This window comes from Cotesia glomerata, linkage group LG10 (assembly GCF_020080835.1).
Source record: "Cotesia glomerata isolate CgM1 linkage group LG10, MPM_Cglom_v2.3, whole genome shotgun sequence".
Classification (NCBI taxonomy): Eukaryota; Metazoa; Arthropoda; class Insecta; order Hymenoptera; family Braconidae; genus Cotesia; species Cotesia glomerata.
This window is the reverse complement of record NC_058167.1, coordinates 4,428,022-4,453,513: the sequence shown is the minus strand read 5'-3', so window position 1 is coordinate 4,453,513 and position 25,492 is coordinate 4,428,022. Positions and strand designations below refer to the sequence as shown.

The 25,492-nt window shown below is 36.5% G+C and overlaps 2 protein-coding genes across 3 annotated transcripts in view; both read right to left on the bottom strand.

Annotated features, from left to right (window-relative positions):
* The window catches only part of LOC123273460 (protein flightless-1-like), an 80,588-nt gene extending 58,018 nt beyond the window's left edge, over positions 1-22,570 (bottom strand). For both annotated transcript variants that reach the window (XM_044740867.1, XM_044740868.1), the window contains exons 1-2: positions 22,425-22,570; positions 14,370-14,573 (exon numbers count right to left, since the gene is read on the bottom strand). In XM_044740867.1, the coding sequence (XP_044596802.1) occupies positions 14,370-14,552 (183 nt within the window). In that variant the 5' untranslated portion in view covers positions 14,553-14,573; positions 22,425-22,570. The remainder of the gene's footprint in view (positions 1-14,369; positions 14,574-22,424) is intronic.
* On the bottom strand, positions 17,314-20,699 carry LOC123273346. Its single transcript, XM_044740751.1, has 4 exons — positions 19,907-20,699; positions 19,062-19,805; positions 17,600-18,936; positions 17,314-17,382 (listed from the first exon to the last, which is right to left on the bottom strand). The coding sequence occupies exons 1-4, from the start codon at positions 20,697-20,699 to the stop codon at positions 17,314-17,316; spliced, it is 2,943 nt and encodes a 980-aa protein (XP_044596686.1).
* Positions 22,571-25,492: the final 2,922 nt, after the last annotated feature.

The following is a 25,492-nucleotide window of genomic DNA, read 5'->3' as shown; positions in this document are numbered from 1 at the left end:
ATCAGTTCCAGTTTCCTCTCCGTCTTCGACAACTGACTCGACGTCACCCTCGCCACCTGTGTCCATCTCCTCGACAAACGTGTCGGCTTTTGCTGGTGAAACCGCTGTCACACTCGTCTCCATCACGATATTACCGTGTTGTTGTTGGATCTCCTGCCATTCTTGGTCCAGTTTTTTGAACCTTCTCAGGGCACTGCAGATGTTCGTCGACTTCGACTTGATCTCCTTGTGGACATTTTGCTTGGTTTGGAGAAAGTCCTGCAGTCCACTGACTAGCTTCTCCAGATGTGCCAGCGCATCTGTCCTCTTCTTCTTTGCACTAAGTAGCAGTGCGTCTTGCTGGGCATGAGGCCCGTTTTCACTCTTGTTTGTTTCCTGTGCATTACTCATACTTTTTAATTTACCAGCGCATCGTACGGAGTGGAGCGGGTTGCCATAACTAGGAACGGGTGTACCCTCGGAGATAGTACTCCTACCCCAGTTCCCTGAGGCCTAGCCGACACTTAGCCAGTCCCGGAATACACGGGCGGACTAGACTCGCTCGGAGCGGTGAAGATTCCGATCTCTAGCACTCACTGCGTACTTCCTGATCAAGGCCCGAAGTGGCTGGCTCCTGATCCACTGCTGCAACTTACACCTCGGTAGAGCAAGCTCACATCAGCCGTGGCCTGCATCGTCGGAAAATACGATACAGGTTCCGGTCACTCCCAGTGGGTCACAGCAGAGAACGATCGTCTTGTTAGGTCAGTTAGTGCGACCAACCCATTAAAGGGGAGTTTTGTCCACGGGAGCGTATTTTGTTTGGTTATTTTGCTTGGCTCCTACCCGCTGTACCTCATCAACTAAGAGATTGTGTCATCCAAGGACAGCGAGCGTTCTCCCATCCGCTCGGGGAGACGCGCCCGGTAGCAGTATCTCTTCTGCCCCGTGTGTGTGTGTGTGTGTGTGTGTGTGTGTGTGTGTGTGTGTGTGTGTGTGTGTGTGTGTGTGTGTGTATGTGTTGAAACACTAAATTTTTTCAATCCATTAAACCTCGCGGGGAAGGGAATAATCGAATAAACTTCTGATTTGATTTAGGATCTCTGCCCGGGAATTTCCCGCTTCCTAGATGGATGTTGTCTATAATTTTATATATTATGATTTTACCTTGGAGGTCTAACAGAAATTTCCTCGTGTGCCAGTTAATTTATTTTATTTACTTACAATATTATTAACGGCGACGATTGTTCTGCTTCCTCGATTGGACCCTTTTGGATGGTCGTAGACGTATTAAATTAATGTTGGTGTTCTCAGTAATAAATCGTAATTGGCGACAAAGATTATAAAAGAAACTTAACTTTATTTCACCAAATCAACACTTTAAACAAGACTTATAATATTTCGGTAACGAAATATTTATGAAACAGAACACTTGTATTTAAGATTATAACTAATTTAGTAATAATACTAGTGAGCGTGGTGAGTAATCACCTGATGCGAAAAATAATAATTTTGATAGAAAATAATACAGAATATTAAATTAATTAATGAACTTTTAGAACTTAATGAGATTTCTGGTGGGTAATCACCGAATAGCAGTAATAGTGGTAATAATAGTAAAATGACTAAGAAATATTTTGCGTGGTGGTTAACACCGGGGGATAGATCGAAGTAGCGATCACCGCTCAAGTTTTTAGGTTCGTAGCTGATTTTTCCCTCCTCGTGTCGTCTTGTGACGTCACGGGGCTGCACATTAATTTAGCTAGTGTCGGTAACGAAAATTTCGGGTGATAGTTCGCTAGGCTGGTAACATCGGGACATTTTGTAGTGTCTCAATCCCCCCTGCCAAGCCAAGACTACCCCGTCAATTTTTGAACCGAGCTAGCTCTTTGCAAGAGTTGGTGAGTCGTCACCGGGTATGGGGATAGTAGGATGATAGGAGTAGGATGATAGTAGGAAGAAAAGTTGATGAAAGGTTTGGTGAGTAGTCACCTGATAGTAGTATGGTTTGGTGAGTAGTCACCTAATAGTAGTGTGTGTTGGTGAGTAGTCACCTATAGTGGAATGATTTGTGTTGGTGAGTAATCACCTATAGTAGTGAATGAGGAGATAGATGAGTAGATTGGTGAGTAGTCACCTGGAAATTGGGTGTGTGGATGGGTTGGTGAGTCATCACCTAAAAAAAAAAATTCTGAAATAATAAATAAAATTTTTAGTAGTAAGATTGGTGAGTATTCACCTGTAAAGTTAATAATTAATTTGAATAGAGAATTCCCTTGAGCAAATGGTCGAAACCTCGGTCTAGACTTCGATCTATTTGAGTTGTGCTAAAAAAATAAAATTATTGTAATTGTTGCTTAATTTTAAATTGTTGCTTGATTTTTTTGACTGGTCTGCCGCTGTAAATAAAACAAATTAAACTGACAGATAAATTATTAGATGGTATGGATGATATTATGATTACATAAATATTAATAGGAATGATTATTTCAATTTTTATTTTAAAGTAGTGAACACATTTTTTTGATATTATAATATAATATACTTGAAATATTAGCAGTAATGATTTTTGTTTTTTTTTTTTGAAAATAATAATGAGAAAGAAAGAAAGAAAATAATAATGATAAAAAAATTAATGAGAATGAGATGGAGCTTCCTGAACCGTAAGGGAGGGTTTATTTCTTCGTGGCGCGAAGATGAGCCTCGTGGGAACGCTTCATATCCTCTTGGGTATATTCAGTGCTGATCCAATCCTTGTACTTTGGCCAGCGCTTGTTACAAGCCCGGCACATGGGGTCGAAGAATTGAATGGCGATTCCGCATCCTGGACAGCGTCCACGGAAGTGGTCTCTCATCTCTTTTTCGTGAGGACGGAAACACGTTTCCGTTGTGACTTGGTCTTGGTAGCAAACGTGACACATATCTGGCCTCCACGGTAAACGACATTCAGCAATTTTGTGGTTGCGTTGCCGACAGTTCTGACATCCAGATGAAAAGAACAGTGACTGAGCCTGAGTAGTCACTGTCTGGGTCCAGGACTCTTGAAGTTTACTGTGAAGAATCCTTGGTCGGACAGCAGCGCAAGTGCTGCGAATAGCTTTGCAGAACGTCTGATAGTTCATGAAACGGATACCGTTGTGTACGGCTACCTGGTTGACGTCTGTAGTAGCTGATGATGAAGTCGCTGTCTCTGTGTCTACTAAAAACTGCTGGTATGCAGCCTCTGGTGATATTGGTGCACCATACTCAGGTGCTGGTATCGTCTGGGAGTACGGTAACGAGTGAGCGTACGTTACCATTATCGGCTTGGTTGGTAAATTTTTTCTGATGGCTCCTGTTGCGTGGAGAAGGTCCGACTGCTCCTGGGTGAGCTCACCTCGAGTCTCTCGACGAGCCAGTAGTGTTGATGGAGGGTACTGAGTACCTGCTGAAATCGGTTTTGAAGTCGATGGGTGAGTCTTCAAGCCAGCGTTTGGTCCGCACGCTGTTGCTGGCTGGTTAGCTAAAATTGAGACCACAGCTTTGTTGCTTGACGTGACTCCAATATTGTGGACGGTCTTGGTGGTCTGTTCTTCGGGGATCTGGAAAGATAAGGCTCTTTCCGGCTGCATAGTAATTTTAATACTCTCACCGAGCTTTTGGATGTTGGGTTCCATAGTTTCAAGCCGATGATTGACGGCAACGACTTCCTCAGCTACGTCACGGAGATTCAAACGCTGTTGATTGGATGTCTCAGCTAAATTTGTGACGCCGCGTTGTAGTGTCTGGATGTCGCGTGTGTTTCTTTGCAGCTGCACGCGGATATGCTCGATACCCTCGAGTATATCGTTGACCCAGGAAGGTCGTTGGTTGGTAGACCTGGCTGTTGGCTGGGCTAGTGAATTGAGCCGGCTTCCAAATGCTGAAGCGACTGTTTGTTGACCAGCATCAATGACTGAAGCTGTAACTAAATTGCTGGTCACCGGGGTTGAGGTAACTACTGCTGGAGTAGCTGTGGTGGTAACTGTGCCGGGCTGAATGGCGAGTGGCCTAGGAATTCGGCCGAAGTTGAGCTGGATAGCTTCCTCTGGAGTCAGGCTGGGCCTGAAGATGGTCGGTGATGGTGATGGGGTTACAGACGACGGTTCAGGTGATGATGATGATACAATGTCGATATTATGAGATGGAGTAGTGTTATCGGAAGTTAGAGTTTCGATCGACGGGTCAAGAATCAAAGATTCTAAACTCGAATGCGAACTAACTTTCGATTCACTGCTGATGATTGACGACATTGAAGTACTCTCAGTGTTGTCTTTCTGTAATGAAATTTGTCTTTTAGATCGACGTGGAATTTTGAGATCATTTAAATAATGTGTGCCAAGGCCATTGTCATTTAAATCAGCTAATTTCACGACAATAATCTTTCATCTTTGTACTTCCATTCGGGATATTTATATGGGAATTTTCTAACTACTCGAACTTTTTCATTATACCAGGAAATTTCAGAGTCAGTTATGACCCAGATTTTACTTTTTGTATTTGAGTATTTTAGTTTATTTTTTATTAATTACTTAAAAATTAATAGAAATAATTATTGTTATTAGTGCGGCGATTATTATTTAATTATTGTATTTATTTAGTTAATAATTTTATATTATTGTTACCGAAGGTATGATTAAATTAAGAAATTAAGCGTGTGAGAAATTATTACGAAGCCGAGCGAATTACTTGTAAAAGAAATTAAAAGATTGGGCAAATTATTCTAAGTTCCGAACAAGATTTAGTCCACCCAGGTCTCCGAACCTCGACTTCGGGGACCTGGGTGGTAGCACCGCGGGAGAAGGGAGTTGGAGACTATCCTCTCATTTCTCCGGGGGAATCCCGAGTAGGAAATTGACCCACTAGCGCCGCGAACTGGAGAACGCGATTTTTTTTCTTTCTTTTTTTGAGTTTGAACAGCGTTAATGATTTTGAACCGCCAACATGTGTGAAAAGAGTGTTCTAATGTATTGTTTATATTGTTTAATTTGCTTATATTGTTTATATCGTTTATTAATATGATCAGGCCAATAAAGAGGTTTCCTTTTTTTTTGATTTATTTAAAATGAAGTGTTTTGTTTATATTTTGTTATTGATAATGTGATCCCCGTTTATGACCCTGGACTCCGGCGAGCAAATTTCGAGCCGGGGACAAATTAGATATTTATATTTCTGATAACGTGGACGTTACACAGTAATGTTGGAAACTTTGATCGAAGAGAGTTCTGTTAATATAGGATCTTCATACAGACGTGATAGGGCGTCTGGAGCTTTATTTTGGGTTCCTCTGTAGTGAATAATGTCAAGTTTGTACGCAGATAAATCAATAGCCCACCCAGCTAAACGGCCGGCTGGATCTTTTAAGTTATAAAGCCATTTTAACGCGGAATGATCCGTATAGACTGTAACTGGAAGACCTTCTACGTATCCACGTAATTTCCGTAAGGCCCAAACTACCGCAAGGCATTCTTTCTCTGTCGTAGTATAATTAATTTCCGCTTTATCCAGAGGTCTGCTCAGACACATGATAAAATTTTCTCGATCTTCTTTAAAGTCATATTGAGTCAAAATCGCGCCTAATCCGGTATTACTCGCGTCGGTGTACAAGCGATAAGGGCGATCTGGCTCAGGCAAAGCTAATGTAGCTGCTTGTAATAGAGATTTCTTGGTCTCGACGAAGGCTTTTTCTTCTATGTCAGTCCATTTCCAATCTACACGGGTGCTTGTCAATTTATTTAAAGGACCTTGAACTTGTGCGATATTTTTAAGGTGTTTGTGATACCAGTTGACAAGACCGTTAAATCTACGTAGTTCCTTGCGGTTTGTAGGTCGCGGATATTCGGCTATCGGTTCAAGTCTCGATGGGTCCGGACTCATGCCTTCTTCGTTAATTATAAAGCCTAGAAATTTAACTTCGGAGCGTCCGAACTGACTTTTTTCTTCATTCATTTTAAGACCTGCGATTCTAAAAGCTTCAAAAACGGCTTGTAAATACGTTATATGTTCCTCTAAAGTATTACTGATAATAATCCAGTCGTCTAAATATGCAAAAATTTTTTCTTGAGCGCTGGGTAAATATTTTCGAGCCTTTTTCCAAATAATTTGTATTACGATCCGAAGGACTAGATCCGTGAGGGCTTGGTAAGTGCTAGGAACGTTAACGAGTCCAAATAGCATACGAATCCATTCAAATTGGCCTCGGCCATCGACACAAAATGCTGTATAGTGTCGACTATTTTCTTCAACTAATACTTGATGAAAAGCATCGCTGAGATCAATAGTAGAAATAATTTTTGCGCCTCGAAGGCTGGATAAAATTCGGTGCATGATCGGTAACGGATACGCTGATTGTTTGGTCTTTTTATTTAAAGGACGATAGTCAATACACATACGCTAGGTATTATTTTTTTTCGCGACCATAACTGGTGAACAAGCCCAGCTACTATTCGAGGGCCGAATATACCCTTTTTTGAGTAATTGGTCAACTTTTTCGTGTAATGCTTTCATTACTGGCTGACTACGTCGGTATGGTTTACAGCGTACTGGAGTTTCGTCAGTTACTTCGATGCGATGTTGTACTAAGTCAGTAACTCCTAACTTGGTGGATTTATTTTTATTAAATTCTGCCGCGAGGAGATTACTTAATTCTGATCGTTCGGATGAAGATAAAGCGTTTAATGATAACGGTTTACTTTTATTTGTGCGGGAACGAAATTGATGTTTTATGGAATTGCCGCCTAAATACCAAGTGGCTATTTTTGATTCTACATGTACGTCTGCTGACTGCCAAAAATCTAGACCGAGAATAACTGGGGTGGATAGTCCATGTAATACACTTAACCAGGTTAAAATGGTTTTTCCATCAAGTTCTACTTTAAATGGCACGCCTCCGCGGGTGTATGTTGAAACAGAGTCGGCTAGCGTTACTCCTATGGTACTAGTGGGGTCTGGGCTTAATTCCTGAAGTTCATTGCCTTGGATTCGATTGTACGCGGTTTCCAAAATGTAACTTCGTTCACTTCCGCTGTCTAACATAGCTTCAATATGAAAGGGTCCTATGATAATATCGGTAATCATGCGGCTTACGAGCGTTAGTGCCTGCGTATGCGATAAATATGTTCGATTTTGATTATTGAGACCGTGTATTTGCATGAGACAGTCAGGTGTTTCATCATCGTCTGATTTAATTTTTAATTCCGGTAAATCAATGGGAAGTTCCGATTCCGAGTCTGATTCGTAATCAAAATCATCATAATCTTCGTATTCCGAGTCTGAGATATTTAAATGTGGCGAGTCTGGTATAAAATCAGATGTTTGAGAAGTACTAGCTTTACAGTTGTCATTAATTGGCTCTACAGAAATATTAGCTGGAGATATAGACGAAACGTGTGTATGACTGGCTGTTTCAGCAGTACTGTTTGGCTCTTCTGCAACGGTTTTGGCCCTGGCTGCTGTAGAGGGATACACCAGGGCACCTACTCGTTTTTTGGATCCGTGTTCCTCGGTAACGGTGGTAGTGGTGGTAGACCAGCTCTAGCCCGAATCTCGTCAGTGGTCTTCGCGCAACATTTATCAGCTGTGTGTTCGAAACGTCCACAGCGTCCACAAGGCGCAGAAGATGGCGGTGGGGAGAGAGCTTTTTGTAAATTCTCAAACATGCCTTGTATTGTGGCCTGGAGATTGTTTATTGAAGACACGATCACGTCTGAGGTGTCGCTTTTTGGGGTTTCTGTACGCGAATTAAATTCGAATTTTTTTTTTTTATTTGAAGTAATTAAAGTAATCGTTAATTGAAAAATAGGTAGCGAGGGTCAGTTAGAGGCCTTGGGCAGCCATGACAAAATTTTGATTTTTAATTAGAATAATTAAAGTAACTTTTAAATAAAAAATAAGTAGCGAGGGTCAGTAAGAGGCACTGGGCAGCTATGAATGAATTTTTATTTTTATTTCGAATAATAACAGTAATTTTTAATTTAATATTAAGTAGCGAGGGTCAGTGTGAGGCCCTGAGCAGCTATGGATGAATTTTTATTAGTATTTCGAATGATTAAAATAATTATTAATTAAAAAATAAGTAGCAAGGGTGTGTAAGAGACACTGGGCGGCTTGGGATAAATTTTTATTTTGATCTAGAATAATTGAAGTAATTTATAAATGAAAAATAAGTAGCAAGGGTGAGTAAGAGGTACTGGGTGGCTATGAATAAATTTTTATTTTTATTCGGAAAAATAAGAATAATTTTCAATTGAAAAATAAGTAGCGAGGGTCAGTTAAAAGCATTGGGAGGCTATGAATGAATTTTTATTTTTATTTCAAATATTTAAAGTAATTTTTGATTGAAAATCGAGTAACTAGGTCGAGTAAGAGGCACTTGGCGGTTATGAATGAATTTTTATTTTTATTGGGAATAGTTGGAATAATTTTTAATTGAAAAATAAGTAGCGAGATTCAGTTAGAGGCACTAGGCGGCTATGAATGAATTGTTATTATTATTTCGAATCATTCAAATAATTTTTAATTGAAAAACAAGTAGCGAGGGTAAGTACTAGCCCCTGGGTGGCTATGAATGAATTTTTATTTTTATTTGGAATAATTAAAGTAATTTTTAAATGAAAAACAAGTAGTGAGGGTCAGTGAGAGGCAATGAGCAACTATGAATTAATTTTAGTTTTTATTCGGAATAGTAAAAGTAATTTTTAATTAAAAAATAATTAGCGAGGGTCAGTTAGAGGCACAGAGCGACTATGGATGAATTTTGATTTTTATTTCGAATAATCAGCGTAATTTTCAATTGAAAAATAAGTACCGAGGGTCAGTTAGAGGCCCCGAGCGGCTATGGATAAATTTTTATTTTCATTTCACATAATTAAAGTAATTTTTAATTAAAACATAAGTAGCGAGGGTCAGTTAGAGGCCCAGAGCAGCTATACATGAATTTTTATTATTATTTCGAATGATTAGAGCAATTTTTATTCAGAAAATAAGTAGCGAGGGTGTGTAAGAGACACTGAGCAAGTAGGAATGAATTTTTATTTCTAGTTGGAATAATAAAAGTAATTTTTAAATGAAAAACAAGTAGTGGGGGTCAGTGAGAGGCAATGAGCAGCTATGAATTAATTTTTATTTTTATTCGGAGTAATAAGAGTAATTTTTGATTGAAAAATAAGTAGCGAGGGTCAGTTAGAGGGCCTGGGCGGCTATTAATGAATTTTTATTATTATTTCGAATGATTACAGTAATTTCTATTCAGAAAACCACCCAGAGCCTCAACTTGACACTTACCACTAATTTTTCACATGAAAATTACTTTAATCATTCTAAATAGAAATAAAAATTTATTCATAGCTGCCCAGTGCCTCTTAATTATCGTTCCTACTAGTTCTTCAATCAAGAATTATTTTAAGTATTGTTAATTGAAATGAAAATTCCTTCCCGGCCACCCAGTGTCTCTTACACAACCTCCCTACTTATTTTCTGAATAAAAATTTCATTTACTGTAAGAAAATCATGATCCGAGTTGAATGAATTAAATTTTTGAAAAGTTTCACGGAATTATCAATTTATTACTCTACACGGAGAGAAAAGATAAGTTTGGAAAATCAGAAAAGTGCAAGTCTCATAACGTTCATTTATCAAAAAAAAAATCTGGAAAATGGTTGACCCTAAAGGCCATCCCTGTAACTTCCGCTAATTCTATAGCTAAGCGCTTAAAATTGCACTTATGAGGTTTTTGAGCTTTTCAAGTCAAAAGTCTGATAAAAGTTTCATAGAACATTATTTTTTGAACTTTCGAAGTGCAATAATTCTTGAATGAATTAACGAATCATCATTAATAATAATATATATCATTAATAATAATCATAATAATAATTTTCTTACAGTAAATGAAATAAAGAAGAAAAAAATTTGATACATGAGTAATTTTTTTTTTAGCTTTATGAAAATGTTAGCGCATCAGAACCAATTTTACATATGAAAATAATTTTTAAGACAGTAATAAATAAATTTGTATCAATTTAATTCTTGAATAATCAAAATTTTATACATTTAGAAGTTTACGTCTAAATAACTTCAGAACGGCTGTCTTTATGATAAAAGTGTAAGAGATCTTTTTTGTAGAGCGTTGAATTCTCTACAAGAATATGGTATGGACTTATTCATATGAGGTGCGTATGCCGAGCTAGAAAAATAAACAAAAAAAAGAATTTTTTTCCCTATGTTATTTAAATGGGAAATGAAAAATTAGGGACAGACACCACATAAAATTGACACACCCTAATATATATATATATATATATTAGGGTGCTTCATTTAAAACAAAATTTTTTTTTCTTTTCGCTGATACAGGAAAATTTTGTTCTTTTTATCGAAAAAAAAATTCCCTGAAAATTTGAGCCCTAAATTTTAATTTTGAGTGGTTCCTTCCAACCGATTTATATTTTCCATTGAAATAATATGTAAATTATGATTTTTTTAATTAAAATTAATGTAACTACGTCTGATTTCATGATATTCCATTGCAATAAATCAGAATTTGTAGTATATCAGTGACTTTCCGAAAGTGCTCTCTAACATTATTTTGTATTTGAACATGTCTCATCGGTGTCAGCATCGAAACCCCTATTTTCTCAAAAATTGTTATATTTTCATTCTCATCAACAAAACAGTTGAAGTTATAAAAAAATTGTCAGAGAACAATTTGTAGGAAATCAAATTTCCTACAAAAATACCCCTGTATGGATTTTCTGAGGTGCGTAGTCCAAAAGGTATAAATAGTTTGATGTAGAGAACAAAGCGTCTTAGATTGAAATAATTGTAATCAGAGCTTACTTCATTGTTCTCCCGCGGTAAAATCATAAACACTTGTTTAAAGTTAACAGTGCCGTAGATAGAAATAAAAGTAACAAGTGAAAAAAATAATTTTTCAAATTTGACTTGTTTTTAAAGCTACTTTTAGTATATATCTTTATACTAAGAACAAAAAAAAATATTTTACACAATGAATATCAGAAATTCTCATGAGACATTTTATTCTTGAAAATAAAGCGTTGCAAAAATTTTCAACTTCCAACTAAGAACATCGAAGATTTTCGAAAATCAGGAAGTTATTGCTTTTACCCCGTTTTGAAATATTGAGTTTTTATCAGATCTCCACGTTTTAAGGTCATAGGAAGCTTCCCTGACTACCCCTGCGATGTTGTCACTATGTCTGTATGTGTGTGTGTGTGTGTGTGTGTGTGTGTGTGTGTGTGTGTGTGTGTGTGTGTGGACCAATGGATTTTGAGAAATTTTGAAAAATCTCAAAAAAGCTAAGAAAACAATTTTTCCAAAAATTGGTTTTTCAGAATAACTTTTAAACGGCATGATCGATCAACTCCAAGAACTAATCTGCCGTTAACATTGAAAAACCACGTCGATCTTCGCTAATCCGTTCAAAATAGGTTGATTCGTTTGAGAAATATCGTGAACGAAAGAAAACCGAAAAAAGTATTTTTTTTACATTACTTCGAAATTTCTGATCGGATCGTTTTTAATGAAATAGAATAATTTTTAGAGCTCAAAAAACCGCATGGATCGCCGCCAAGAACGTAGAAATCGGTTTATTGGCTCAAGAGATATCCTCGACGAAATATTTGGGAACAAGTGTTTTTTTTACCATAAATCCGACATTTTTCGGAATAACTTTTAAACGGCTTTACCGTTAATAATTATTAAAAAATTTTAATAATTATTTGTAATAGCACTAGCTATGAGGACGATTTTCTGTACTGAGGGGCCATTCATTAATTCCGTAACGGTACTGAGGGGAAGGGGGGGGGCTGTTACGGGTGGAAATTTTGGTCAATTTAATAAGTAATTAAAAATATTCCTACTGCAAGACAATTGGAATAGAAGGATCAGAATTTAAGAAAGTAAAAGAAGAAGACGACTTGATATCGATTAAAGGAGTGCCGGAAAAGAAATGAACACAGGTCGAAACGACATTTGAGTGACTGACGAGAACAGGAGAACAGAAAACAAAAGAGGGAGCTTCACGCTAAGGTTAAGGGTGCGACATGTCATCACGTATTTGCATGCGTGGGATCAGGACTCCATGAAAAAGAAGAGTGCAAACATTAACGATGCGAATGTCCAACAGACCTATTGCGTTAAAGGTCTTCCACGAACAAGACGAACACAACTACGGAATTCTTAGAATTCGCAGGAGTGGTACCCCTACACCAGTCTAAAGTATGTCACCTGAGGAACACACTACCATCAAGTCCATCCCTTAGCAGTATTATAAAAAGGCAAGCATCGGACTGCCACAGTCAGTGCGTCAAGAACTTTTAAACTACGAGGAAGCTCTCAACGAGTGTAGTACAGTACACAGTAAAAATTCAATTTCGGGAACTCTTTTGTCTTGAATAAGATTCCAATCAACCAAATTTCAATTTCTAATCAACATCTACTTATTTCCACCGAAATCAAGCATCGATTTCGAAAATAAAAATTAAAAACAACAGAGTTAATATCGAATTAGACTCCATCACTCACCAACCCGAGCATTAAAGTTGACAATCAACTTAGTGTTTCGTGCACTCAACGTCGAGGGAGCCTCCAGTTTCAACGTCTCCACTCTCCAGTTTCAACGTCTCCACTCTCCAGTTTCAACATCTCCACCCTCCAGTTTCAACATCTCCAACCTCTAGACGAATCATGGGTGTGTGTGTGTGTGTGTGTGTGAGTATGTTAATCGTTTATAACTTTTGAACGATTTGACAAATTTCATCGCGGTTTTAAGAAATCCCAAAAAAAATCACGAAAAAAATTTTTTTAAAATGTGGTTTTTTTGGAATTACTTTTAAAAGGTTTTATTGATCAATTCCAAATACTAATCTGCTATTAACATTAAAAAACCACATCGATCGCCACCAATCCGGTCAAAATCGGTTGATTCGTTTAAGAGATATCGTGAACGAAAGAAAACTGATGAGTGGTTTTTCGGAACTACTCCGAAATTCCTAGTTCTATCAATTTTAACTTGAAAATTTTTCATGAGGCTATAAAAACTGCGTCGAATGCCGCCAGCCACGTAAAAATCGGTTGATTTATTCAAAATTTATTGAGATTTGAAAATTCCAAAAATAGTGTTCTATGAAACTTCTATCAGACTTTTGAGCTCGAAAAGCTTTGCAGAAAAACTTTGAAACCCAATGCTGTACCCACACTAATGTTGGAATTGGAAATCGAGTACATTAAGCGTCCACAAAAAATCCGAAAAGTTTGTTTTGAAGAAGATTCTAATGATTTTAATTCATCATCATTGTGTTTGTCTCTTTTAGATAATTCACCGTTTACTTACATAAATATATTGATTTAATATATTTATTATTTATTTAGTATTGAAATTATTTATATTGTCTATCACATTATGGTATTAAGAATGTTAATCATTTTTTGTGAATTTATTGTTTATTTTGTTATTGAAATGTTCATTGTTATTATTTCTGTACGTATATTACATGAAAAGTGCATTACTTGTAACTTGGATGGCCGCAAGGGGCTTAGACTTTATCAATAAATAAAAATAATAATAATAATAATACTTATGATAGTTTAACAGATATGGAAATAAGTCTGGTTGATGCGTCAACAGCCAATAATGCCGACGTTTTTCATGATTGGAAAAAGTGAAAGCTGCTTTTCCTTTACAAAAAGGAACACAACATTTACCCATTTTTTTATATTATTTAAATATTTTCAGGTATTGAATGTGACCCTAGTAGCTACTCCAAAACACAGATGTAACTGACACAAATACTGTACCTTTGTTATGATCCAACATTTATGATATCCATGAGAAATATAATTTAATTAATTATATATTTGAAAAAAATTTTTTTTTCCTAAATAACTTTTAAACAAATTTATTTTATCTTTTTAATGGTTACTTTTAAAATGTATTCGAAAAATTGCGCTCGACGAAACTTGCTTTTGTGCTGCTCCCAAGCGGAGGAGTTTAGCAAAACGGAACCCCATTCTGTGTATTTACTTTTCTCTCTCTTTACGCTAACACGAATTTCATTTTTCCCCACGGATACCTGCAGATTGGCCCTGAATGCAACGGGTTTGTTATTTCCCGGGAAAGAAAAAATAACTGGCGTCCAAACATGCACTAACCCAGCTTAGGTAGCAGCTGCGGTGTTGCTTGGGAGGTCTAGAGCACCTCCTAAATTCTCTATTTGTCAAAATAATTAATTTTGGATGACCTGGAAAAGAGTGCGAGGCGACTGACAACCCTGCTGTCGGTCGACGCTAGTACTTTATTTTTACAAATTTTTTTTTTACTTAAGAATTAAGACTAATAAGTGTAAAAAAATAAATATTACCATCCAGTATCGACATAAAAATACATAACAATCCTCAGTAAAAAAATGCCCAAGTTCTTCTTCTGGTAAACGGACAAATTTCCGTTTTTCTAGAACGAAGGCTTCCATAACCTCTAAATCATCACTCCATTCGTTCATTAGCTGTTGTGCTTCAGTTGAAGACATTTGTGGTTGGCGAGGCATAAATAAAGCAGTAAGATCAGCCTAATGTAAAAAATTATAACGAAATATCATTCAGCAAGCATTTTAAATTTTTAAATTTGTTACAGTCAGTTCTCTCTAAAGTTGGGCGCTTTCCAAAGTTCATAAGATAGATTCATTTAAGTTACACGATACTCCCTTACTATAACTTTTAAATTAAAAATAAAGGCCCTAAGTTATATCTCGCATTTTGCTTGTTTAGAAAAAATAATATTTCTCATTGGATACCCAAAATAGTCCACTGACTTTACTCTTACCCGTTGTAGAAGGTAACTTGCTAGTGAAATTTTATTGTTCCATTTTATGTAAAAAAATCCGTAGATTACGAAAATAATAATAAAAAAGCTCACCTCACCCGTGTTTTTGAAATAAATAATGAAATTACACTAGGGTCGCTGAGACACCGTGTATTTTTATCAAATAATTTATATATATTACTGTAAAGCTCTATTAATATTGGTATTGCTTTGGAGGACTAAACATTCTGAAATAGAAACCACAAAAATATACCCTTTGCAGCTTATTTTGTTCGCGAAAAAAGTTAATGTTTTGTTTTATACCACTGGAAGTAACAGTCGAACCAATTTTTCGGGAAAGTAAGTACGTGGCTTTACATTCCCTTTCCCTAGTTTTAGAAGATTTACAATTTACACGGAAAGAAAATTGTACGAAAAATTACAATAAAAACATCGTAATTTTTAATATAGGACATCGTAGTACCGGACCAGAACTCAAACATCGTAATTTATACGATGCAAAATCGTAAATTTCTATCACTCAAATTAAAAAGAAGTTTAGGTCACTGAAAAAATAATTCTGTATCACCGAGGAATCGAATCCGGTGTCCTCTCCGCCACAAATCCAAAGTTTATCCCCTTACACTATCGGAAGGAACATGTATATTTCTGTTCAGTCAGATAATAAGACCCTCAATACAGTAGTTGGTCATCTTTCAGTGGTGGTATCGCAAACTACTGGACTCTGTCTCTCTTTTATTAAAACATATAGTATGCGTCCTTATTCACTTGCTCTTGCGGAAAAAAAAGTTTACTAAATAACATCGTAATTTTCAATAATTCAAATTGTATTCTGTAGGCGGCAGCATCGTAAAAATCAAGTTACTGAAAGTCTAGTCCTGGATTACGATGTTACGATTGTAATTTTTCATAGGATTTTTTTTCCGTGTATAGTTGCTTTTATTTGAAAAAAAATAAAGCAACATAATAATTACTTTGCAATAAAGCAAAATAATAATAATAATAATAATCATAATAATTACGTACATGACAGTATTTTTTTAATTCATTTTATTTTCATGTCACAGAATATTGATAACATTTCAAATTGCAATGGATAAAAACCACTGTGCCCGAGCTTGTGCGCGCCACCAACCTCAGTTACTGTAGCTTTGTTACCGACCGCGTGATTAAACGTAAACAATTAATTTTTTTTTTTTAATAATTTTTTTAGCGAACATAATTAACTGCAAAGGGTATATTTTTGTGATTTCTATTTCAGAATTTTTCGCCCTTCAATGCAATACCAATACCAATACCAATATTAATAGGGCTTTACAGTAATATTTATAAGTTCCTAGCTGACCCGGCAAACGTTGTTTTGCCATATAAGTAATTTCCTAGTAATTTCTAGTGTAGACAAAAAATAGCTTACTTATTGTGAGTATGTATGTATGTTAGAATGTGTATATTGTATGTATGTAAGAATGTGGTATATGCGTGAAATAAGCATGGAGCGCTGTGAACGATGAGGGAATATAAAAATAACAAAAGGCAAACATTATTTTTAAGTTATTATAAGTTATTCCTTAAAATTATATATCATTAATTAAACAATTACGACAGTAACACTATTAAACAATATCAATCTCTTAATGCTATAGCGTGAACAATATTTTTTGTTAGTCCATCTTTAGCTAACACAAACAAACTGGATGGTTTACCCACTCGAGAGCATGCCACGTATAATTGTCCGTGTGAAAAACATGGTGTTCTCAAATCTAATCCACAAACAGACATCGTTTGACCTTGGGATTTGTTGATAGTCATTGCAAATGCCAATCTAATCGGAAACTGAATACGTTTGAATTGAATTGGCACATCTGTAGGTATAAAAGAAATCCGTGGTATGAGTATATTTTCACCTCTGAACTTGCCATTTAAAATCCTGGCTTCGATCACGTTTTTCATTAATTTTTTAATGACTAATCGCGTACCGTTGCACAGCCGGGGCGGGTTCAAATTACGAAGCAAGATAATTGGAGATCCAACCTTTAATTGTAAATTATGCGGTGGCATGCCTGGCAAATCCAGTGAGTTCAAAAACTCTGTGGGAAAATTTACTGCTTCGCTGTCGTCGCAAACTGTATCAATAGATTTATATGATACCAAGTTCCCTAGCAACAACATTTGTATCTTCAGATTTAAATTGTCAACGTCTACATTTTTTGCCGCTAAAATCGCTCTTTCTGCAAGCCACTCATGATTTATGTACTGTGTGTGTACATCGGGAAATATTTGTTCAATGAGAGTATCTTGCGAATCAGCGATTGTGCAGAAATCGGTCGGTAATTTTACGTATCCAGTTTCATCTATAGCAACTTTTCCATCACCGATATCTAAGAGTTGTTTTGAAAATGATTCAGCGGATGGATCTTGAAGCATTTGAACGCGCATATTTATTTTTAGCTGTAATTTTTCAACATTACGCCACAATGGAGATGATTTTAAGCAAGCGTTGATCTCATCAGCGTATGTTGAACGTGGAATGACTGGAAGTGTTTGTCTGAAATCATCTGAAAGGACCAACAGAGTTCCGCCAAATAGTTTGTCACTGTTTTTAATATCTTTCAATGTCCTGTTCAACGCCTCAAGTGAATGTTTGTGTGCCATAGTACATTCATCCCAAATAATAATTTTACACCGTTTCAGCACAGTGGCCATGGACGATTGTTTCTTAATGTTGCATACTGCGTCAGGGTTATTCTGAATATTTAGTGGCAGCTCAAATACTGAATGAGCTGTTCTACCTCCATCCAATAAAGTTGCTGCAATGCCCGATGATGCAACGGCCAATGCGATGTCATTATTTGATCGTATTTCAGCAAGAATTAGCGAAATAACGAATGTTTTGCCAGTTCCACCCGGTGCATCCAAAAAGAAGAACTCACCTTGTCCAGCGGAAACTGCGAGCATAATGCAATCATAAATGGTTCTTTGTTCCTCATTCATTAGTGGGACATTGCGGGCAACAATCGCTGCCATTTCTACAGTACTGTACTGCAGTTCACGATTCATTTCAGTATTCATTAAATCAGATGCAGTTCGATTTGGCGAATTCATACCGAAATTACTAAGTGGTAAGTTGGCAATGACAATGCAAAGATCCTCAATAGCAATCAATGCTTCATTGTACATTTCGTCGCTGAATGTTATGGTTAGATCGTGGCACCGTATACGATGTTGATGCAATATATCATCAGTCATTGAATCTTTGTGATTTTCCCATAATATCTGTGCTCGGGCTGGGAAACATGTAGTCAACACTATAGCGAATAGTAGACGAATTTGTATTGCTGTACAGTTCAATGCAGCTTCAGCAAGCATGCATTCCCACTGGTTGTCGTCTTCCAGCAAGCCGAGTGCAAGGCATGCATCTTTATACGTTGGATATTGTTGCCCATTCACTTTACGTATATCTTGAAATGATAATGGGCCAGTAACATTAACCAACAACAGTCGAAGATAAAAGCACTCCGTGTGTCTTGAATTAACTGTAAATAATCGCCTCAAGGCGTTTGATTTAAATAAATTGAGACATGCAGCAACTGGTGAGCCTTGCTTGCGGGGCATCCATGTTTTTGTTTGAGTCCATGTGAAATAGCGTGGTACTTGTGAATAGAGTAATGTTCGTGCAAAGGCACCAAAATCATCCGCACGATTACACAATTCAAAAAATGCAGTGAGTGTAGTTTTAGGTGGATTTATTGCACGATCAATCGCTGTCTCGTTCGTGAAAAATACACGCTGACCGTTTTCAAGATGTATGGCTAACTGAACAACTGCTGGATCCCGTTCATGAATTGGAAAACCAAAGATACGCCAAGCAGCTTCATTGGAGCTGATGTACCGACCAATTTGGTAGAGCGTTATTTCATCGTTTTTATTCACTGGAGGAGCATTAGTATTTTCCACTCTAAACACAGCCATATCACTGCCTTTATGGACATACTTGCAAATGTATTTGATGCTCTTCACAGAACTGCAGAACTCAACATTAATATGAGCATTATATGTCTTGCTCAGCAGAGGCGAATATGACACCACCCAACGATTGTCAATATCAATGTCTGTGTTGATGATATGTTTAATAAATGATTGTCCGCCATTTTCAGGATTTCTTCGACAATATATTGGTATCCGTCGATATTTGTGACCGTATCATTGATAAAATCTTTAGGGAAATTTTTAGTACATTTTCCATCAGCCATGCAAGGCGATGAACTATTAAGAGTACCACATGGACCATGAATCATGTTTGTTGTAACAATATCAAACAGCAGTTGGTCAGTGGATGGATCTGGAATTTCCGCAGAAATGATACTATCGATTTCTTCAGGACGGATTTTGTCGATGAACCAAACCAAAATGTGTGCATGAGGTAATCCTCGCTTTTGCCACTCAACCGAATACATCCAGCAACGTGTGGGACCAAATACATGTGATTTAGTAATGAAACTTATTAAAGACTTCAACTTTTGTCTGAACACACGTGCTGTAATGTCATGGCGATGTATTGCATTTTGGCCAGGCAGTAGCAAAGATGTAATCTCTGGCCATTTTGGATTACATGTGAACGTGATAAATAAACATGGTCGTCCATATTCGCGCACGAAAGTCAGAGCATCCTGTATATATTCTTGCATATGACGTGGACTGCCTACGTACGATGATGGTAAAATGACATGGTTACCAATTTCGGCGACGTCGGCGTTGTTGTTGATAGCGTCTCGCAAATGAATGTACTCTTCCGCGCGCAGATTTTGTTGATTATATCGTAAGTATCGTAGTCGTTCGCTCTCAATCTTCGCATACATGTCGACCATGAATTGTTGACAAAGCTCACGACATCGTAAAATGACATTGTCCAGGCCACGTCTAATCATTAATCGGTACGCATAATAATCCTTTGAGCTAACGTTCTTGTTTGTTTCAGCTCCTGTAATATTTGTTCATAAAAATTAATTTAAATTTATTACGTTCAATAATTTAATTGTTTTGTTAAATGATTAATGATCAAATTAATAATCAATGAAGTACCTGATACGGGATTTCGTTGTTTTATGTTTATGCAATATCCGTCTTGTCCCTTCCAGAATATTAGCGGATATTGGAGAGCGTCATATGAACGATGTGTGTCAGCAATGAACTGAAGATTATTATTTCTTCTACGAATCACAATTTCTCGTGCAGCTGTACAATCGCCAACCATGATTCCAGCAACATCATCAACAACGGGTGCATTGAATCTACGAATATGCTCTCCAGCTGGTGTTTTATCAGGATTAATGACGATAGCGTGATTATCGCTTTGTAATTGGTGCATATGTGATTTGAATATTTTCAACAACTCGTTGTGCTCGTTCAAAAGAGCATTTAGCTCGCTGACGATGCGCCTGGCATAAAGTGAATCAAGGTTATTACAATCACAACGTGTATTCACGCGATTGGCAAGTGCGCTTCCGGAATCCTCGCCGCCCATAAAGTAGATTTGTAAGAATTTATGTGGTTCGTTTGGCATTGGCAGCAGTGAGCCCATTTTATGATAAACTTGGCCTCTGATTTTGAATGTAGAATTGAATTGTTGACCATTTGCATTAGTATTTCGAACTATTTCTGTTGCTCCGAACGATGTCATTTGAAAGCATGAATTGAATCTTCGAATTGACTTCAGGAACACGTTAGAATCTGGATCCGTGCCGATAAGTAAGCCGTTCAATGGTTCAGGTGGTGTTTCAATTTCAGGTAGTTGCACTTTTCCTGACGCGCAACACATCCCAGCTGGCTCATTTTTGAATTTCAGAGCATGACAATGCGGACATTCCTTGTCCATAGCACCAATTACCACTTTTGAATGAGCATAATATTCAATATCGGGCTCATACTGGAATGCTAGACGCAGGAATGAATCAGATATAAATGCTCGATGTACCTGTTGTCGTTGTTGGTCATTTGTTCTTCGTCTATTGACTGTGAAACGGCGTGATTGTCGTTGTTCTAATCTTCTGACTTCATTGCGTTCAGCTCGTGTATCTTCTGGCTCTTCTTGATGCAATTGCGCCATTCTGACACGTGCATCAGTATTTTGTTGCTGGATTTGTTCTTCTGTTCTTTCGGATCTGCTATTTCGCAAGTTTCGAGCTTTACTTGTACTGCGGCTCAAATCAGCCCCTTTGCGTTTTCTTGGCATTGCTCACTGTACAAAACATACATAAATAGAATTAATGAAATTATTTAATGATGAAAAATGTTAAAAGTATAATTAGGGCCAGGATTTTTGCCGCAGTTTTGAAATGATTAGTTTTAATTTATGAAATTATAACAAAAATATAAGTTTTATGGAAAAATTTTTCAAACAAAAGTAAAAAATTAAATTTTATGAAAACATTGTCATTGTTTTTGGAAACTATGAAAATCTCAATTGTTCAATTACATTTTTTTAATAAAATTAAATTAAAATTACATTTTTATAAGATCAACAACATTTTCGATATAAATGAAAAAAAGTATACTTACAACACAAAATCCGTTGTTATTGGAAGCTCGTGTCACGTGTTGAGTACTTTTGAGGTTATAAAATCACTTGATTAACTAATCGTGCAAAATACACTCAAAATTGATAATTTAATTATTATTGATAAAATAGGAATGATTAAAAGTTAATGTGAGAGTTACACTGAGATAGCAAAATAATAATTGTCAACGTTACTACTACACTTGATGCATAAACAATAATGATGGCCGACAACTGTGTAGGGAGTAAGAAAGAAAGGAGACCGGCTTCGTTCTCATCCCTACTCCGTGCTGTTTACTGGGTCAGAAGTGACACCTGTAGACATCTGGCGGGGATAACTAATTAAATGACGATTGATCAGTTTTCGACCGGAGAGGAAACATGATTAAATTACTAAAATGGCTATTAAAAAATAAGGGTTGATCGTAGAAGGGTGAAGATTGAGGATTGTATGTATTTTTGTATGTTGTATCATAAAAAAATAGAAATTAAAAATTTTGTCTAAAAAATAAAAAAAAAAATTTAGGAGTGGACTACCCCTAACATTTAGGGGGATGAAGAATAGATGTTGGCCGATTCTGATAGATACCGGATAAGCACAAAAAATTTCATCAAAATCGGTCAAGCCGTTTCAGAGGAGTATAGCAACGAAAACTGTGACACGAGAATTTTATATATTAAGATTTGATAAAAATACACGGTGTCTTAGCGACCCTAGTGTAATTTCATTATTTATTTAAAAAATGCGGCGGAGGAGTTTTTTATTATTATTTTCGTAATCTACGGATTTTTACCATAAAATGGAACAATCAAATTCCACTAGCAAGTTACTTTCTACAACGGGTAAGAGTAAAGTCAGTGTACTAAAACTTGTGTAGGAGAATAAATGCGTATAATGTAGATGAAGTCAAGAAACGACTTGAGTAAGAAAACTTTAATAGAAGGCGCAACTTGAGAGTCAACTATATTTTTTTTTCATAAAATTAAAAAAAAAACGGAGTTGAATAAATTTTTCGATGCCTAGAGTTATAGTTATATGCCAACCTTAGTATCTTGCTGTTTGGCCCAGGTTGATAAATCTGCACCTGTTTTAGCGACTGATTCTGCTGTCCGCGTAAAATCAACGGCGATGACTTCGTCCCAACCAATAAATTTTGATTTGAATATCTAAATATCAATAATTACTTATAAAATTGAACTTCTTAAATTTACTATGAAACAAGGCAACTAAATAGTTACGGAATAAACTAAATTTTTTCAAAATTATTTTATTTTACAAAATAAAATTCGTTCATTACTGTCAGAGCTTTGTCGGAAGAATGTTTTATAAAATAATAACATATCGTCCCAGTTCTGTGTAAACCTAGTATCTACAAAATCCTAATTTTCGGTAAATCGATAAAAATATTTAGAGTTACTTAATTTTCATAAAAAGTTATAACTAATTTGAACTTTATACTCTTTATTTATCTCCTTAAAAAAATTAAACATGATTTTTGCTATCTGCATCGATACCTTGTTGTTATTGTCAATTTCATGTAGATACGAGTTTTCTCATCAAATAACCCTGGTAATTTTTTTGCAGATACGAAGTTTTGAAACAAAAAAAATTTTTTTTCTATAAGATCATTGGCGAAAAATTTTGTTATGCAAGGCTTTCAGTTCATTATCAATTTATATTCATTACTTAAAACAAATTCATTTGATTTTGATTTAATATGTTATAAATTATGTGATTACTATTTATAATATGATTTAATTATTTTTAACTCCCCGCTACGAAAATCGAAAATCTTCAAAAATCCAGAAGTTATTGGTTTTACCCTCTGTTGTAAAAATTGAGTTTCCACTAGATCTCGACATTCGAAGGTCTCAGGAAACTTCCCTGACCACCCCCGCAATGGTGTCTGTACGTCTGTATGTATGTATGTATGTGTGTGTGTGTGTGTGTGTGGATGTATGTAAACCTCTCATAACTTTTGAACGGCTTGACCTATTTCATCGCAGTTGATGCCATTTGAAAGAACTTGACTAAACTTAGATTTTGAATAAAATTGAACCGATTCGGGCCGATAGATTTTGAGAAATATAAAAAAAACTATGAAAAAAAATTTTTTAAATGTGTTTTTTTTTGGAATGACAAACGGCTTCACCGATTAATTCCAAAAAATAATCAGCTCTTAACATCAAAAAACCACGTCGATCGCTGTCAGTCCGGCCAAAATCGGTCCATTTATTCAAAAGTTATCGTGTTTTGAAAATTTTAAAAATAGTGTTGTGTCAAACTTCTATCAGACTTTTGAGCTCGAAGAGCTAAATAATATTTGTATGTATTCATATGGATAAAAAATAAAAATCAATCAACGAAATGCAGTCAACTTAAGTGTGAACATGTTTACAAACGTTCAGTAATAAGACAACAACGCCATCTTAGGGTTTTCGGCGATACTTACGGTAGATACGAGATTTTTAAATTCGAACATGTAGATAAAAGAAAAATCGAAAACCTCTAAAAATAATTCTATCATCATTATGAATATTGCATATTTTGTTTTACGTTACAAGAATGCTAAGGAGTGATTTTCGCTAAAAATCTCAATTTCGAAAAAAATGGAGTTACGAGGTTAACACAGAAAGGGGACGATATACCTTTTTCAATATCATTCAAAGATATAGCAGATAGAAAAAATTAGGAAAACGGTTGACCCTGAAGGCCATCCCTGCAACTTCCTGCGAATTCTATACCTAAACGCTTGAAATTGCACTTATGACGTTTTTGAGCTCTTCGAGCTCATAAATATAATTTGTGTGTTATTTTGAGCTCTCCAAGTTAAAAAAAAAATAGCAATTGTATGTATTTGAGCTCTTCAAGCTCAAAAGTTTGATAGAAGTTTAATAAAACACTATTTTTTGAATTTTCAAATCGCAATAACTTTTGAATGAATGAACCGATTTTCACGCGGTTGGTGGCATTCAACACTGTTTTTTAAGTTTCATGAAAAATCTTTAAGTTTAAATTGATAGAGCGAACAATTTTGGAGTAATTCCGAAAAAATACTTTTTTCGGTTTTCTTTCGTCAACGATTACTCACGAATGAATCAACCGATTTTGACCGGACTGGCAGCGATCGACGTGGTATTTTGATGTTAAGAGCTAATTAGTTTTTAAAATTGATCGGTAAAGGCGTTTAAAAATAATTCCAAAAAACCACTTTTAAAAAAATTTTTTGTTGTAGTTTTTTTACGATTTCTCGTAATCTACTGGTCCAAAGTATATTCAAAATCTAAATTTAGTCAAGCCCTTTCGAATGGCACCAACCGCGATTAAATCGGTTAAACCCTTCAATAGTTGTGAGAGGTTTACATACATCTACACACACACACACACACACGCACACGCACACACACACGCGCACACACACGCGCACGCACGCACGCACACACACACACACACACAAACCTGCAGCAGAGGAGAAACTGCTACCAGGCGCGTCTCCCCGTAGCGGATGGGAGAACGCTTGCTGTCCTTGGATGACACTAGGTCTCTTAGTTGATAAGGTACAGAGGGTAGGAGCCAAATAAAATATGCTCCCGTGGACAAAACTCCTCCCCCCCCCCCTTTAATGGGTTGGTCACACTAACTGACCTAGCAAGAAGATCGATCCCTGCTGTAACTCACTGGGAGTGTCCGGAACCCGTGTCGATTATTTCCGATGATGCGGGCCACGGCTGATGTGAGCTTGCTCTGCCGAGGTGTAAGTTGCAGCAGTGGATCAGGAGCGAGTCACTTCATGCCTTGATCAGGAAGTACGCAGTAAGTGTTAGAGATCGGAATCTTCACCGCCCCGAGCGAGTCTAGTCCGTCCGTGTATTTCGGGACTGGCTAAGTGTCGACTAGGCCTCAGGGAACTGGGGTAGGAGTACTATCTCCGAGGGTTTCTAGTATGACTACATACTACTACATACTACATACTACTACACCCGTTTCTAGTTATGACAACCCGCTCCACTCCGTACGATGCGCTGGTAAATCAAAAAGTATGAGTAATTCACAGGAAATACACAACAGTGGAAACGGGCTTCATGCCCAACAAGCAGCGATTGAAGCAAGC